Genomic DNA, 17,005 nt, shown 5'->3' on the forward strand with positions numbered 1-17,005 from the left:
TCAGACTGGATATTGTCGCACCAGATACAAAAGCCATTAAAATTTTCTAATAGTATAAACTGAAGTTAAACACATTTGTTTATTTAACGAGTCTCAGAAAATGTACATAACTCCGAAAAAAGAAACAAAAATCAACACACATCAACAAATGAAACAGGGAACATACCTGGGATTACGGAATTCCTTTTTCTTCTGAATGTGGCTGTTGGTGTCAAAGTCGCCATGTAACTTTCTATCATACAGCTTCTGCATCTTCTCCTATAAAGGATACGTCCCATACAGACACAGAAATGATTACGTAAAACTGACATCTAATCCTCAGCATAGAAAAATAACTGCTTCTCAGACCATGATGCTTTATTTTAGTAGGCTACCCCTTACATAAAACCTCTTTGGCATGATCGCCTTCAAACACATTTACAGACTCTATTAGACATTAAAGAGAAAGAAAAAAGGGACAATTAGCTTTTACTGGGGAAACAAAAAGGGATTCGCAACAACTAATCCTCATGTGAGACGTGCAGCACCGCCACCCAAGCTCAGGTTTCACTTTCAGGCTACAATGGACGTTTTCCCCAACAGCACTGGCTGTAAAGCCCTTAATTCTGATCTATAATTGTTGAGTGTGTTCTCTCTGCTAAGTAAAAGGGCGCATTGAGGACGACAGCGGAGTGTTTAATAGTAGCCATTGAGAGCAAAGCCTTTATTGATCAAAAGAAAAGGATTAGTTCAAACTGGTTTCCTGACCTCCAGGACCACATCACAAACCGAAGCACATGATGACTGATGTTATCCAAAGCCTTACTCTTTAATTCAGCACTCACTGAACACAGCGGCGCATAATTTTGCTCTGCATTTGCAGTGAGTGATAGTGAGAGCTAAAATACTAGTTTCAGGTTCAAAGGGTGCACAACATTGAAATCCCTCCCCATCATAATGTGCAAGACTTCAAAAGACATGAGACACAGCATGCAATTGGAAGAAATAAAGACTTGCTGTTAACGTGAAACAGTAAACCGAAACGTTTACTTAAATTTAATTTCTCACACGTGTGTGTTCAACTTTGGACCTGGAGGTCTTCCATTGGTAATTAAGTACTGATGTTCAATAATCAGCCTTTAGGTTTTAAAAAAATAAATAAATAAATAAAATCAGCTGACTAATTTGTGACGGTTAAAAGAACAGAGAGGACAATATTCTTCATGATCTTCAAAAGCTTGACTTGTGTAACTAGAATAATGCACACCACCAAAACAGCGTTCTGGTAAGAACGGGCTAACATCCCAATAGCTCTCATCTGGTTTACATTTTATAAAATGAATTACATGGGTAAACTTGCAAGGTTAAGAACTACTTCTTCAGTGCCCATTGCAATATACATTTTGGCTTAGATGTTAACATAAGAAATTTGACATGAGAGACCACTAATCAGTACCATCAAGCCCGTTTGTTCAGCTAATAGCTAAGCTGTCTTTCTTAAAGGTTGTCAAGCCTTCTTCTTCAACTCCATGTCTTGGTAGTTCAGAGTCCCACAACTCTCTGCGTTTCAGTCTTAAATGCTCTTCCTTTTAATTTCCACTGACATCCTCGAGTGTGTGAGTCGCCCTTAAGCTGAACGTCTCCCCTTTATCAATGCCTTTTGAGGATTTTAAACTGTCTGGATTGGGTCTGCTCTGCTCGAGACTGAAGCGGTGTTAAGTTTTTGGAGTCTGTCAGGTTCACGTGTTCAGCGTACACTTTGGCAAGTCATGTATCACTAACTGCCAGTGCAGATCAAGACCTGCTGTAAAAAGGAGCAAGGAATGAATGACTAGTGGACGAGTTACCTGCAAATGGTTTGAGCAGCGACCTGTAGGCTCAGGTGGTATTCGTATTTCGTCTGGAGACATATTCCGCACCCTTTCTGAAAACTGAGCTACAAAACAATTGCAAAGAAAAGGGAGTTAAAACACGGCAGCAGAAACATGCAAGACGGTTACACTTGTATACAGAAAGGCACCTTAAGGGTACTGTTGATAAGAATGGAGTAGCAAGAGATGAAAGGTTTAGTTAATAACGAAAATGAAATTTATCATTTACATACATTTGCATAATGGCAGTAAGTATTACATCACAAAAATGATATGAAATCCACACCTATGTGTGTCTTTTCTAATGCTGTCATTTCTAGGTCAGGGTTGAGGCCAATCAGAACTGGACAAGGGCTGGTCCACCTCATTAGAACAATTAACCTAACTGGCATAATTTTAGGATGTGGGAGAGAAACCAGAGAATAGTCTGTGCAGGTACTGGGAGGACATGTCAGCTCAACACAAGCGGTGCCTGGGCCTCCACTCAAACGCGGGCCGCTGGATCTGCAAGGCAGCAGTGGTAACAGAACATTCTGAAATATGCAGACAGCAACCGGGCATGCAATCCCCTAACCACTGTGCCAACATACTAGCTGATACGCCAACAGTTTTAAATTTCAAATCAGTCACTCACAGACACAGAAGACAGACAGAAACATTTAAGTGACTTCATAATTCAGATTTATATTTTTAACGACGACTCCAGAGATAGAGAGATTTTGGTATAGTAGGCAGGATTGATTAGATAGATAGAGATAGACAGACAGAGATAGAGGGTAGCGCACACAACCTGATTGTATGGGTGGTTACCTACCAGGTAACGCTTGTGGTTGGTCTGCAAGTCCGCAACCATCCGCCACGGTGCCCTCTTTATTACGAGAACCAGATCATAGAATGGTTGAATAGTTTACTGTCAAATAATGGAAAGAGTACGCGACACGTGTTTCGCCCGAATTCTGGGCTCATCAGGCGTACACACTCACTGCAACCCCTCTCGAGGATCGAACCTCGGATCCTATTAAGATGATCAGCATGGACGGCACTGGGGTGCGGTTGTAGTGCTGCCGCCTCTCAGGGAGGAGACCAGGGCTCACACCCCAGCATGGACTTTGCATGTTCTCCCAGTGACCTCATGGGTTTCCTCCTGCAGTTCGGTGAATTTTCATTTCTAAATTGGCCCGGTTGTAGATGGTATCTCGCTATGAAAAAACAACTTTAAACTGAAGTGATCAAGAGCTGTTTAAGAATCAGCCCAAAACAGTCAGCTTTCGAAGCGCAAATGTGCAAGAGCTTACGTAACATTGTTCTCCTGCTGAGGCCAAAGCACGTCTAAATCTTCAAACCCAACTCACAGTAATGAAGCAAGTCCCACAAAAAAAGCTAGAATTGATTACGGAAAATAAGAAGTAACCATTTTGTAAGTTTGAAATTTTAAGAAATAAAATAATTAGAAAAAAATGAAAAACTTCATTCCCTTAAAGCAGCAACTACTGCGAGCAGAGCCTTGAAAAAATGGAATGAGAGAGGGCGTTAAACTGGACCATCTACTCCGCACTCTGTAGAATGGCAGTTAAAGAAACAGAACTGTGCATCAGTTGCCACACACATGTGTCTTTGTACCGCCCACCTCACTCATCTTGGGTAAACTAATCCCACCCCGGGACGAGAGGGGGCACTGTCACTAACACTATCTCCTCTTTCTGGACCCTCAGCCAGGAGATGCCACCTAGACAGGGCTTCTGGTGCGAGGACTCTAAATCCAAAGTGCTCACAGAAGGTGGCATCTCATTCTGGACCAACACTCAATATAATCAGAGCTGCGAACCAGACCTGAAGGTTCTAACACTCTAATTTGTGTTACGTTCATCATACCATCGTGTGCGATTTCTGCTGAAATGTTACTTTGATATTTTGCCCGGCTGGTGCTCCGATGTTTGAGATCAGTTGTCATACCTCGGCCAACCACACAGCGTACAAATGCACGGAATGGAGAGTTCTCATTCATCCATAATTGAGTTAACAAATGTTACTGGTAATACATGCTACACAATTTCCAAACAACATTTGAAATATCTTCTACTGGGCTAACCACAAGGGACTGTTATAAAGATACAGCTTATACTGAAGTGATTATGAACTTGGTGAAACAAAAATGAAATAGGTGATGGGTGACTTCTGAAAGAAAAAAAAAAAAACAAAAAAAAAACGTAGGCAACAGATGGCAAAGCCTCAAAACTGAGGAAAACAAAATTGAACACTGAGCAGCACATCAGGCCTTCTACCGTTAAGTGCAGACCCAGAGTGCCCAGTAGCAGAGATACAGTGAATAATGCACAAATGAGAATCTCTCCATCTACATCCATCAAATCCAACGTCTGTCTGTCAGCTTTTCATTACTTAACTGATTGAGATCTGTTTTTTTTTGTATAATTTGCTTGAACATTCCACTTGATCTCACTGCGGCAAGTATCATCGTTCGCTTGCGGAACCAATTTATTTGCGCTAATCTGAGAAAGACACAGCGGGCCGAGGGGACGGAAGCGGGGCCTCTGGCCGTGTACCTTACCTCCACTTAGCCAGCGAATGAGAGAACTACTTAATGGATTTAGATCCGTTTTCTTTTTTCTTCCTATAATTTTCTTGAACATTCTGGTTAATTTTGTGACTTCTCTCATCGCGCTAAGAATCAGAGTTCGCCTGCAGGAGTGACAGATTTGTGCTAATCCGAGAGAGAGGCAGCGGGCCGAGGGGAGGGGGAAGAGTGACGTCAGGAGTGGGGAGCTGGGTGGCACTGCTTTGTTACTATCTATTGCTTGTTTCTCAAATTAGTTTTGATTTTTATTTTTCTTTTCTAACATACAGCACCAGTAACAATCGTAGAGTGAATACACCCGACGTATAGTTTTTAGACACTTTCTCTGTGCGTTTAGCATTCGTTTGCTCAGAGATTAATGCGCTTGCTACTTTCTGAGCAGCTCTTCTTTTCTCCGCTCTAGCGACCCGCTTCTTCACTTCTGTCGTCAGCATCTTTTCGCGTTAAAACTGATTAAATCAGTGTTTGTGTTGCAATTACTTAGTAGGTTTGCTTTAATTTTTCACTTAAGTTGGCAGTTAAATCATTCTTGAGGCAGATTGAAGACTTAAGATATGAAGAAGTAAAGGAAGTGACGGCGAAGGTGGTAGGGAAGAGAACGGCGCCCGTACACATGCACCGCCCTGCTGGCTGCTACAGAGAGTTGATTCTACAATAAAATAAAAAGAGGAATAACCTTGGAGATCAATCATCCCCTCGAAAGCGGATAGTAGATGTCACATAGTATTTTCTTCTTCTTTCGGGTGCACTCATTAGTGTTCACCACAGCGGATCATCTTCTTCCATATCGTCCTGTCCTCGTCATCTTGCTCTGTCACACCCGTCACCTGCATGTCCTCTCCGACCACATCCATAAACCTCCTCTTAGGCCTTCCTCTTGCCTGGCAGCTCTATACATAGCATCCTTCTCCCAATATACCCAGCATCTCTCATCCACACAGGTCCAAACCAAAGCAATCTCGCCTCTCTGACTTTGTCTCCCAACCGTCCAACTTGAGCTGACCCTCAAATGTCCTCATTTCTAATCCTGTCCGTCCTCGTCACACTCATCGCAAATCTTAACATCTTTAACTCTGCCACCTCTGGCTCTGTCTCCTTTGTTTTGGTCAGTGCCACCGTCTCCAACCTTAAATCCTTAAACTCCAGAATCTCGAATGTGGAGCGTTTAGGCGGGCAGCGTGGTGTAGCGGTTAAGAATTTGGACTTGCAGGATCAAATCCCACAGCTGACACCCTGTGACCAACAGCAAGTCACTTTATTAGCCTGTGCTTCTACTGGAAAAACACAAAACGTGGGACCAACTGTATCTCAAATGTTGTAATTCACCTCAGGTAAAGGCATCAGACAAGAAATGAGAACTTAAGGAGGCTTACTCAGCGAGGAGGAGTTTTGTGAACATTCAATATTAGACTCCATGATATTTGGGAAGAATGAAGTGGATAGGAATGGTGAGCTTTGTTGGGCTGAATGGCCTTTTCTCACCCAGATTGTCCCAATGTCCTTTATATCTTTACCTGAGCTGACCCTCTAATGTCCTCGTTTCTAATTCTGTCCATCCTCGTCACCCCCAATGCAAATCTTGGCATCTTTAACTCTGCCACCTCCAGCTCCGTCTCATGTTTACCAAATTTCAGGTCAATGGGTCAAACGGTTTGCGAGCTACAGGTGATTTAAAATCCTGGACAGACAAACAGACAGCCAGCCACTATAAGATTTATACTGAAGCCAAACAGTTACTACAGAGATTTTATTTTAGACTGCCGTAAACAAAGAGCTCTCCACCATTCATCGCCCATCGTCTCATTTTCCAGGTGTAGCCTTCAAGGATAAAGCAAGGTGAAAGTAAAAAAAATTAAAAAATGAATGCTTATTTTTAACAATTAAAATACCTAGTTGTCTGTTGCAGCAATCCTTTAAAATCCTGTTATTTGTCTTACATGTGTGCAATAGCATTGGACAGAGGAGAGAGACGAGTTCCAAACAGAAAACTAATGAAAACAGTGATTGAGTAAAGAATGTGAAGGATTCCACACTGGCACCCGCACTGTTTCAACAGCTGCTTTTAACTTCAAACAGAACATACTGGGAAGGTGAACTCACAACATCAGAAAAGGACTTGAAGAACTTTCAAGATGTACGCAAAGGGAAAGCGGACAGCCCAATGTCTCCTTACTTTACTGATTATGAAGGTTCATGCCACTAAATGGCACGCTCACCAGCAGCCCGATCTTTACAGATGGTTCCTGACTGTGTGCTTTTGTGAATTACTTTTTGATGGTCTGGTCGATTGAAGGCGGGGAACATAAAGTAAAACCTGACTGATCAGTAATTGGACTGCACTCAGACTCCCTTCCTCACGTGTGCCGTCGACATTGTGGGTGAGAACTGAAGAAGGGTGCCATGGTTTTGACCGTCATGGCAGTGAACTGGGAACCAAGAGAACACCTTCAAATGTGACCAGGCGCACTTGGATTGTTCAAAACGTTACACACAACTCCAGAAAACCTTTAAACTTTATACAATTAGTGTTACCTTTAAAGGCACAATAGGGGATCTTGAAAACCCAGCGTCCTGTACACGCCTTATCAGTGAAACACAAGGCAGCATAAAGATCTGAACGACCCATCATATTTTTTGGGCAAAATTTGATTTCTCTCCCCGTAGTTTGACTCGGTGACCAATCCCTGTGCCACATTGTAGATCTCCACTGAATGCTGTGACATTTTGCATACAAGTTGATAAATATTTAGTATGTCTTTGTAATATTAGTGTTACATTAGTGAGAAGTATTCATGTGTACAACCACACCCCCCCACCCCGACTAAGTCAGGAAAGTGAATTTTACAACAGTTTTGGGTGGATGAAGTGCCTCAAACCAGTTTGGCAAGCGTTTCTTTGCTAAAGTCTCTCTCAACCCCTGAAGGAAAGCCAGGCTGCCCAAGTGTCAAGCTTTACCTTAACACCTGGTTTGGAGGGCAGGTGTGAAGGTGTTCTACCCCTCCTTTGGTCTGAGGTATGGCTGTTTGGAACTGGCTTGTATCAAAAGCCTTCAAGTACCATGACATCCTATTGGCTCTAGGGGTTGGACAGAACATCTATAAATTTGCTCACTCCCTCACCAAACTGATGCATGAACTGAAAAGGACAACACAATGGAGAGCACAGCTTGGCAGACATATTGAAGCAGGCATCCGACCTGTTCTCAAGACCACAAATGATGACTTAACTAGAGACATTTTAAGTAGCTAACAAGTCTGTGTGCCGCCTCAAACTACACATCACCATTTATCAGGTTGTATGGTTGCCAATATTCCAATGTACTTTGCATATTGTTATTTATGAATATTACCAATAACACATTGTTTAAATTGTAACTTAACTCCTGCTTGTCTTTTACTACACCTAATTGCCTGAGGTTATAGATGTAGAAGGCAAGGTGGGGAGAAGTTATATACTATAATACCTTATAAACCATGGTAAGTCAGAGTGGTGGCTCTGAGGCCAAGGATCTGCGCTGGTATCCCAAAGGTTGCCAGTTCGAATCCCTGTCACTGCCAAAAGAGATCCTTGAGCAAGACCCTTAACCTGTAATTGCTCCAGTGGTGCTGTACAATTGCTGACCCTGCGCTCTCACCCCAAGGGGTATGCGAAAACCTAACAAATTCCTAATACAAGAAATTGTATAATGTGAAATAAAGAACAAAAACAAAAAAAAGAAAGTCTGTGGGATTTGTGGCTTTCTGACAAAGGCTACATAATACAAAAGGGGAAAGTAGAGCAATATTTCTCTACCAAGACAAAACAGCCTCTTAAACCAGTGACAGACCCTCACACCAGTTTGACTTGCCATAGGCACTCCAGGGCTACACCCAGTATCATATATGAAGGCATGATTTACAAATAGCGCTGCCCAGTTCAACTGAACTAGACCGGACTGCACACAGTGGCCTTGAAATTGCACAGTTAAGCACACTTGAATTGTAAAATATCCCTCCTTCAAAGTCAACCTGATAACAAGAGGTCAGTCATTAAGTCAGAGGGTCCCACGTTTTGTTGTTTTTCACTCAAAGCCAATCCTTGCTTGACATTTCACTCTGTTGCTTGTTAACGCTCTGGCTGGGCCACGTCGAATCACTCTAACAAACAGGTTTACCTTTTCTGAAGGCGACGCCCAACTATTTTCTGGACCAAAGCAGCTTACAGTCAATGCCCACCCATAACTGGTATAAATGAAATGAGGAGAACTGATAAGCTGCTGGTTTTACGTTTGTCTTCCACTGTTAATTGAGAGCTGGATAAGAAAACAAAATTAAAAACAGTAACTGTTCCAAGACTTTAAAAAGCCATTTAGAATATTGAAGCCTTAAACAGTTGTACAGGATATGCACGAGGGAAGTGTGATCGTGGTGAGGTCTGCGGTAGGAGTGATGGAGGTGGGATTACATCAGGGATCGGCTCTGAGCCCTTTCTTATTTGCAATGGTGATGGACAGGTTGACAAACGAGATTAGATAGGAGTCCCCGTGGACTGTGACGTTTGCTGATGACATTGTGATCTGAAACGATAGTAGGGTCTCCTCAATCTGCTCCCTAGAGAGGTGGAGATATGAGAGGAGAGGAATGAAGGTCAGTAGGAAGAAGACAGAATACATGTGTGTAAATGAGAGGGAGGTCAGTGGAATAGTGAGGATGAGGGAGTAGAGTTGGTGAAGGTGGAGGAGTTTAAATACTTGGGATCAACAGTACAGAGTAATGGGGATTGTGGAAGAGAGGTGAAGAAGAGAGTGCAGGCAGAGTGGAGAAGAGTGTCAGGAGTGATTTGTGACAGACGGGTATCAGCAAGAGTGACAGGGAAGGTCTACAGGACGGTAGTGAGACCAGCTGTGTTATATGGGCTGGAGATGGTGGCACAGGAGACAGAGCTGGAGATGGCAGAGTTAAAGATGCTAAGATTTGCATTGGGTGTGACGAGGATGGGCAGGATTAGAAATGAGGACATTAGAGGGGCGAGATTGCGTTGGTTTGCACATGTGCAGAGGAGAGAGGCGGAGTCTATTGGGAGAAGGGTACTAAGGATAGAGCTGCCAGGGAAGAGGAAGGACTAAGAGAAGGTTTATGGATGTGGTGAGTGAGGATATGCAGGTGATGGGTGTTAAAGAACAAGATGACGAGGACAGAAGGATATGGAAGACGATGATCCACTGTGGCAACCCCTAACAGGAGCAGCCGAAAGAAGAAGAAACAAAACTCCTTAAAATGTTCTTTTACCTTAGTACCAATAAATCGGATTCAAAATAAACTGACTGGGACAAAAATCAGAACCAAGACTGTGAAATAATAAAAACATTTTTGTTTCAAAGTGATAACTACAGATGTGCCAATATTTTGATTAGGCGTTAATACTGCGAACACAAAACCAAACACAATGAAACGGCACATAATGTTCACTTTATTGCAGCCCAACAGCTGCTTGAGGAAACACTGCAATCGCCTTCAGTGTTGGATGGCGTCTCGCCAAGCGGCTCCTCCCGGTAGGTAAGCACACCCGAACTCTGCTCAGTAAGCACAGCCTTCAGCCATGAAGACAAGCCGATGAGACTTGCCGTGCCCAATCTGATAGGACTCGCCTCCGCTTAGACTGTTCATCGGCTTGGCACCAAAACCCCACTCTAATTTCCTCCTGGGCACACATAACACTGCTATTATTCAGAAGTGCTCTGCACAGGCATGCTGGGTCTTTAAACTCACATTATCATTCACTTCCTGCCGTGTTTCCAAGCATAATAAACAATATTTTTTTTTTTTTTTTAAACTTGCACTTAGGCGTTATTTTTCTGTGTTTCTAGATGTTATAAGTCAAACAGCTAATAAGAGGTATTTCTCAATCCGCTCCAGATATCAGTGCCTACGTCAAAATGAAGAGATGATTTGGGGGTGAAGTCTTAACAGGAATAAACTGTGCACTGGGGGGGCAGAAGACAAACATCCCTTCAATGTATCATTTGTCACGGTATCCAGAAAAACTACAGCCTCTACGCAATGTGGCAGATGGCCGGGATGCCCCTTTGACATGGGATGCACACTACGTTCCCTAGAATGCATGGTGGCAGCCCTCCTGGGTTACATTTGGGCCACGGGCGTGGGACTTCAGGGCTCAGACCGGTTAGGCTCCGTGGCCACCACCCGGAGGAGCAGCATGGCCTAACAAGCCCTCGTGTGGGCAATAAGAGGAGCCTGCAGCCATTACTCAGGGTGCCAGAGATTTTATTATACGTGACTCTGCTGTCTGTCTGTGTCGGGTCGGTGCCAACCAAGTGCTTTTGCCATAGCGTAAAAAGAGGATTTTCACAACTTTCACTTTGAATTAGCACACGCTTTTATTCATGTAACTTGCAACTAACATTTGTGTTAACATAAAGGCAAGAAAACTATGAAAGCTCCCACACAAAAGTACAGAGCTTTAGGTTTTCATAAAGCAGTTAGCAGGTGAAGCCAATTATATGTACCACATGACCCATACGTGTTCTGTTGATACCCAACCCAAGGGAAAGACAAAGTGCCCGAGTCCGACTGGAAGTTTAACACCAGGAAACACCATCATTACAGATGTCCGGCTTCCGATGTTACACTAATGAGTGCTTTTATTGGCTCATTTTAAAATCCAAAAAGCCTGTAATGTAAAAGACTAGCAAAGACATTTTACTCGATTGAGAATTTTGGGTTCTCATGGCTATCACATTTCTTTTCTCACCCCAATAATCTAAACAAGCGTAATGATCAAGCAAGTTTCCTGCCATTGTCAAGGTATGTTACATTAACTTTCCACTTCCATGATTAAGGCTCAGCTGCTGCCGATTTAAAGAAATCTACATTGAAGAGATACGTTTTCGCGTATGCCAACCTGTGGTGCGGTCTTCGGTACCGCTGCCTTACAGAACCCCACACCCTGTCATCGCCAAGGTGGAGTTTACAGGTTTCCTCCTGGCACCCCCAAGGTCATGACAGTTAGGTTCACTGGCATTGCAAACTGGCACACTGCCAAGTGCAAGTTAGCCCGACCATGGAGTGGTGGCCGAGCCAGGCCCGTTTCCTCCCCGAAACCCTGAATTGAATTAAGTGTGCCCCAGACGTGTTTTTTTGTTTGGCGATCCTAAATTGTTCCTAGTGTGTGTGCGTGCCCTGCGGTGGGCTGGCTCCCTGCCCGGGGATTGTTTCCTGCCTTGCGCCCTGTGTTTTCTGGGATTGTTTCCAGCAGATCCCAGTGACCCTGTAGTTAGGATATAGCGGGTTGGATAATGGATGGATGGATGGATGGATGAATGAATACCCCCTTTTTTGGTTGGACAACGCCAATAGTATTCACAAAGTTCATTTGGGTTTATGAAGGAAATGACATTTACTCATTAAGCAAAATACCTGGGGAAAAAAAAAAAAAGATAAAGAACACAGAATGCTAATAGGATGTCCCAAGTATTTATTTTCCTCCAAAACAGGGAAAATGTAAATCGAATGCAGCCTCAAAATTGTTAGTAAAACTGAAAAGGGGGAGGCGTTGGGCATTTTAAAAACAAGCACCCACGGTACCCCTCCAAGAACACTCGTTTACTCCTTCGGCCAATGAGGTGGCATTCAAGCCAACCAGCACAGCAGGTTTGGCATTTAAAGTGGCTGAAAATACGGCAGTCTGAACAATACTGTTCAACAGGAACAATGCATTCGACTAAGTTATGTTTTACATAGATAAAATGAACAAAAAGTCAATTATGAAACGGAGCTGCTTTTACTAACAACAAAAAAAAAAAAAAAGGAAAATTTCCTGTTATTAGCATTTTTCTAAAGAATGAGATTTGAATTTTTCCATTTTAAAATTCTCTGAACACCTAAGTTTTCCTCAGTTAAGACAAGAAACTAAACAATATGGTAGATTTCCATTTTTGGCCCATTTCTTACATTTTTCAGATACAGGATCTAAGGGCGCAGGAGCTTAAATCCTTCATAAACTGCACAGACCATCACAGGGCATATATACACACACACACACACACACACACTGCAGCCCCTTAAAACTGCCATCCTGACTGTATTTGTTTGGACTGAAATGAAATCGAAATCTTAAAAGGAAAGTGGAGGAAACAGAGAAGAACATGGAAACTCCACAAAGACAGCACTAAAGTAGGTCATCTGTAAGGAATCGGCACTACTCATCACTCTCACTTGAGTCGATCGGTTTATTCTCTGGTATGGCATTTTCTGCCAGAATCTGGCATAAACCAGAAGAACTTGAGCTCTTTAGTTGTTTACATTTTTGTTTTCTAAATCTTACTAATGCATTGGGATTCTTACTTTTGCCGGTTCTCACTGTCACAATGACAAAAGCAAAATAAACCGCCACAGTAGATCAATACGACATATAGCAATGTACAAAAACCTGATGTCTAGCACATGACAGTCCCTTCGTAAAGCTGTCATTTTAGCAGAAACATATTGCAGACCAATGTGCACATACAACTTAAAAATCATAATCTGTTTACAGTACAACCTACTGGACTCATTTTGCTCAAAACCAATAGGCTTCTAGAATTTTAAAAGTACACCGTACATACTCATGTGTAAGTCAAAAAAGCGATCATAAAAACCAGACCCCAACTTATACGCCTGTTCAAAAATGCAATACTTAATTTTTTTTTTCATTTTTTAACATCTTCTTGCCTCCTCCAATCTCATATCAGTTTCTCAGACGCATCAAATTTTGTTGCAGCAGCGCAGTTACCAATTTCTTTCCCCACTTCAACGATGTTTAATTTATAACCAGCTTCATATTTTCTTCTGATCGAACGCTCCATCGTAGATAAGGGATGCTCTTATGATAAAGGTGAATAAGGGCATGAGATACAAAAAACACAAATCAGTGCAAAACGTTGCTTCAGAATAGTTTGGGTATTATTGTGTGGTCAAGCAGACAATACATAGAAAACAAAAAGGCGGTGTGCTCCGTGGTTACTCTCTCAGGTGGGTGTTAGCATATCATAATCCCTTGTACCAATAGCGCGAGTTTTCCACATTCGACTTATACGACCGACATTATGAAATACCAGAAATCATACGGCAAAATCCAGCCCCGACTTATCCGTGCTAGAACTTATCTGCGAGTACTTACGGTAAATCTAACTGAGCGATTACTTTTGAGTTACTGTCTCCATAACCACTCACTCATCCATCAATATGACAGTGGTCCCATCGGGTTCTGGGTTACTTAAAACGTATAAATCCACTGAAACCCTAAAATTCAAAACCGAGATGGGACTCTGTATAGAAAAAACTATTGTGACAAACAAGTATAGTATATAAAAGAGAGGAACAAAACGCAGTTTGTACAGTACAGAAATGTTTGGCAGTCCTGGTATTAAAGCGTATGTTGTCCAAATATTCATGGGAAGAACCAATTTAGGTTTAAAAGTCCTCTCTAAACCGGCCAATCGCAGATTTTTGATATTTCTGTGCTAGCTGACCAACCACAGGCTCTCTTATTGAGTTTATCATCAAGATGTTACAGAATATTCAGAATGCACCGGACCACATTACCCCTCAACTCGTTTACACTGGCTTTGAATAATATGAAAAGCTCTGCTAATGACTTCATAAAACGGCACCTCCCAACACTCCAGAATAACCAACACCGTGACAGACTGCTGATGGCTTACACGGTTTTAAAACTGCCTTAAAACAATCACGGGCAGGACTTTTCAGATTTGTGGTTCCCCGTTTCTGGAATTCTCTTTCTATATGTTAGAGTCTGACTGTCAATACACCCATCGTGAAGGGCCATTTGTTTGTTTTTTTTCCCCCAATACTTCCATTTTTTTCATTTACAAACATCATCTGTAATTTTGTATACGCCATATTATATTAAAAAGCACATGGAGAAAGAAACACTACCTAAATAGATTGTGGCCCTTAACTCTTTTTAATAATACAACTGTACTTTATTTGAAGAATGGCTTTTGGCACTTATGAAACATTTATCAGGTATGCATGCAATGTGTCTGAATAAACTCCATTTATAAATTACATTTGAGGTTTTAACTTTATGGTACTGATTAGCAATATATTTCATAACACCTTTCTGAAGATTAAGTGAAGAAAAATGAATTTACAAGCAATAAGTACAGAATTTGGCGAAGACGTAGTCCACTTACCAACCAGCTCGTTTGTATCTCTCCTCTCTCCATCATAGATCTCCTGAAAGAAAAAAAGGAAAAATACAAGAAGTCAGGTGAGGGTTCATTTTGCAATGTTTATGAAGTGTTTCTCTTTCTCACTTGTACAAATGTCTTTTGTTAGAATGTTGCGTGTCCAAATAAAGATAAAAATCTGCAGTAAGCAGTTCTAAATGCCTATCAGTGGGTAGAGCATTTATACTGGTATCATAAAGATTTCCTTTTATAAGTAAAATAATTTGTTCAGTCAATCCCACCAAGGGTCGATTAATCTATATGGAATTTGAAGCTGTTGTAGTGTGGACTTCAACACACAACAAAATACCGCGCAACATACTATGAAAACAGTAAAGTGAGAATATTCTTCACACCACTGTGAGATCAAAGAGAAAACCAACCAGTTACACTTTTCACAATTTCAACTAGTGAAAAAAGGAAACGGCCATTTATTCTATACTAGCTGTTCCCCACAGTTCTATCTGAGTAGTAGTTAAACAAGAAACTTGAAAAATCAAAAATGAAGAATTTATATTGATAGCTTTTGTAACCGAGGTCCTCTTGATATACAATATTTTTGGTTTTGTTATCAGGGACGAGAATGTCGCCGTGATCCGTTTGCCAAAAACGTAAAAAAGCTGCCATGGTATATCTGGCGAAGTGGAAGGCAGATACTTGCCAACGTCAAACATTGGCACTGCTCTGATGGGAGAGCATCTTGTGCGTGGGGAGAAAAACCAAGTGACCGTGATCTCTCTTCCAATGACCAGGTACCCTCTAAAACGCTCATTCTCATATATTAGCACGCCTCAGGTTTTGGGTGGTGGGCTTGGGTTGGGTAAGCGAGTGAAGCGAGGACAGCTGCTGTACAGGCTTTGAAATGATCAACGCACAGTGCGAGAAACAGAACACGCAGCACGGCAGGAGGAGCAGTAAGCAAGCAGGTGATCTGTCCGCATCTCCAAACCGTGCGTTCAGCCACCCCCTTCTCAACGTAAGCGACAGAGATGCAAAGTGGCCGACGTGTGGAGCGCCCTGGGGTGGGATTGCGAAGCAAGCAGTGTGTGTGTGTATAATATACATATATAATAAATATATATTAAAAAAAAAAAAACAACCACACACCACACTATAGTATGAGAGTGGAAGCTCGGCTCTACTCAACAGTGTAAACCAGAGAAGCAAAGTCCAACAGATTCTTAATGGTTCCACTAAAATGGACCAAAAAAACCCCAGATACCGGATGTTAAATGGGATTTGACCAGTCCTTCCCTACATGTGTTTTGTCAGCGTGAAGGCAGCTCAACTTTACAATGTATCTCATGAGAAGTGCGAAGGAAATACAGGATCCTGAGTCAAGGATCAGTGAAGGAAAAAAGTGATCCTCTCATTCTTGGTAATCCTGTTCAAAATGAGCATAAGGGGTGCAATCTCATAAATCTAGCAAGGGTCATATTCCTATATTGATATTTTCATGATGAGTATCAAGATAGCATGAAGATGCAAAGCAGTGGAGTCCAAGGACTGGACCGCTCTTATTAAAAGACAATGCTGCCTTCTGAGCTTCTTCTGCATATCTCTATAGAGTGCTCCGAGGCAGCTGCTCTCCATTATCCATTTATCGGTATAAAATGTGTCTGTCTGCCCCACTAACTACTGGGGGTTAGAATCTCGTTCTTGGTCTTGATTGAAAGCTTATGACCTGATCAAATTATTTGACTTGCCAAAGTTTAGGAAGTAGCAAACTGACACTTGTAGGTTCCTTACAGCTAAGTGACAGGTAAATTAAGTGGGGAGAGACCAGTGGAGTCTACTGAGTGTGAAGCAAAATGCTGATGAAGTGACAAAGAACACTATGATAGGAAGAAGGGCAAGACACAAGATACAGAATGCAAAAACAGTAAAGATGGAGAAGTGCATGAGGCCAGAGGGTCTGCGTGTTACACTAGTGTGATAAAAAGCTCAACAATCTGCAATGACCTCAGAACAGACCCACTGCTTTCCCAGACTGAAAGGAGTCATGAGGAGGAGTGTACACATATACTGAGAAAGCCTAATGACATCTTCAATGGAAGTTACACCAGGTACATCCCACTGAGAGGTGATAAAAGAGCAGTCCAAGGTCACTGTGGGAGGACTGCATTTCAAAGATTGCCTCAGGCTCCCTTGGAATGCCCCAGGAGTCACTGGGCACTTTTGTTTAGAATAATAGATTAGGATGAGATCTAAAAGGCCCAACAAAACAATAACCTCCACAAACAGAAGCACACCGGAACTGACTGAACACAAAACCTCATAAATTAAAGCAAACTCTTATCTTCTCTAAATAAGCTGGGCATAGCCATGTGG

At 42.1% G+C, this 17,005-nt stretch overlaps 1 protein-coding gene across 1 annotated transcript in view; it reads right to left on the reverse strand.

Annotated features, from left to right (window-relative positions):
- Window positions 1-17,005, reverse strand: part of LOC120517275 (SAP30 binding protein) — a 63,766-nt gene that overhangs the window by 17,145 nt on the left and 29,616 nt on the right. The window contains exons 5-7 of the mRNA XM_039739483.1: window positions 14,639-14,681; window positions 1,827-1,915; window positions 167-258 (exon numbers count right to left, since the gene is read on the reverse strand). Of these exons, the coding sequence (XP_039595417.1) occupies window positions 167-258; window positions 1,827-1,915; window positions 14,639-14,681 (224 nt within the window). The remainder of the gene's footprint in view (window positions 1-166; window positions 259-1,826; window positions 1,916-14,638; window positions 14,682-17,005) is intronic.

This window comes from Polypterus senegalus, chromosome 17 (genome assembly GCF_016835505.1).
Source record: "Polypterus senegalus isolate Bchr_013 chromosome 17, ASM1683550v1, whole genome shotgun sequence".
Lineage (NCBI taxonomy): Eukaryota > Metazoa > Chordata > Cladistia > Polypteriformes > Polypteridae > Polypterus > Polypterus senegalus.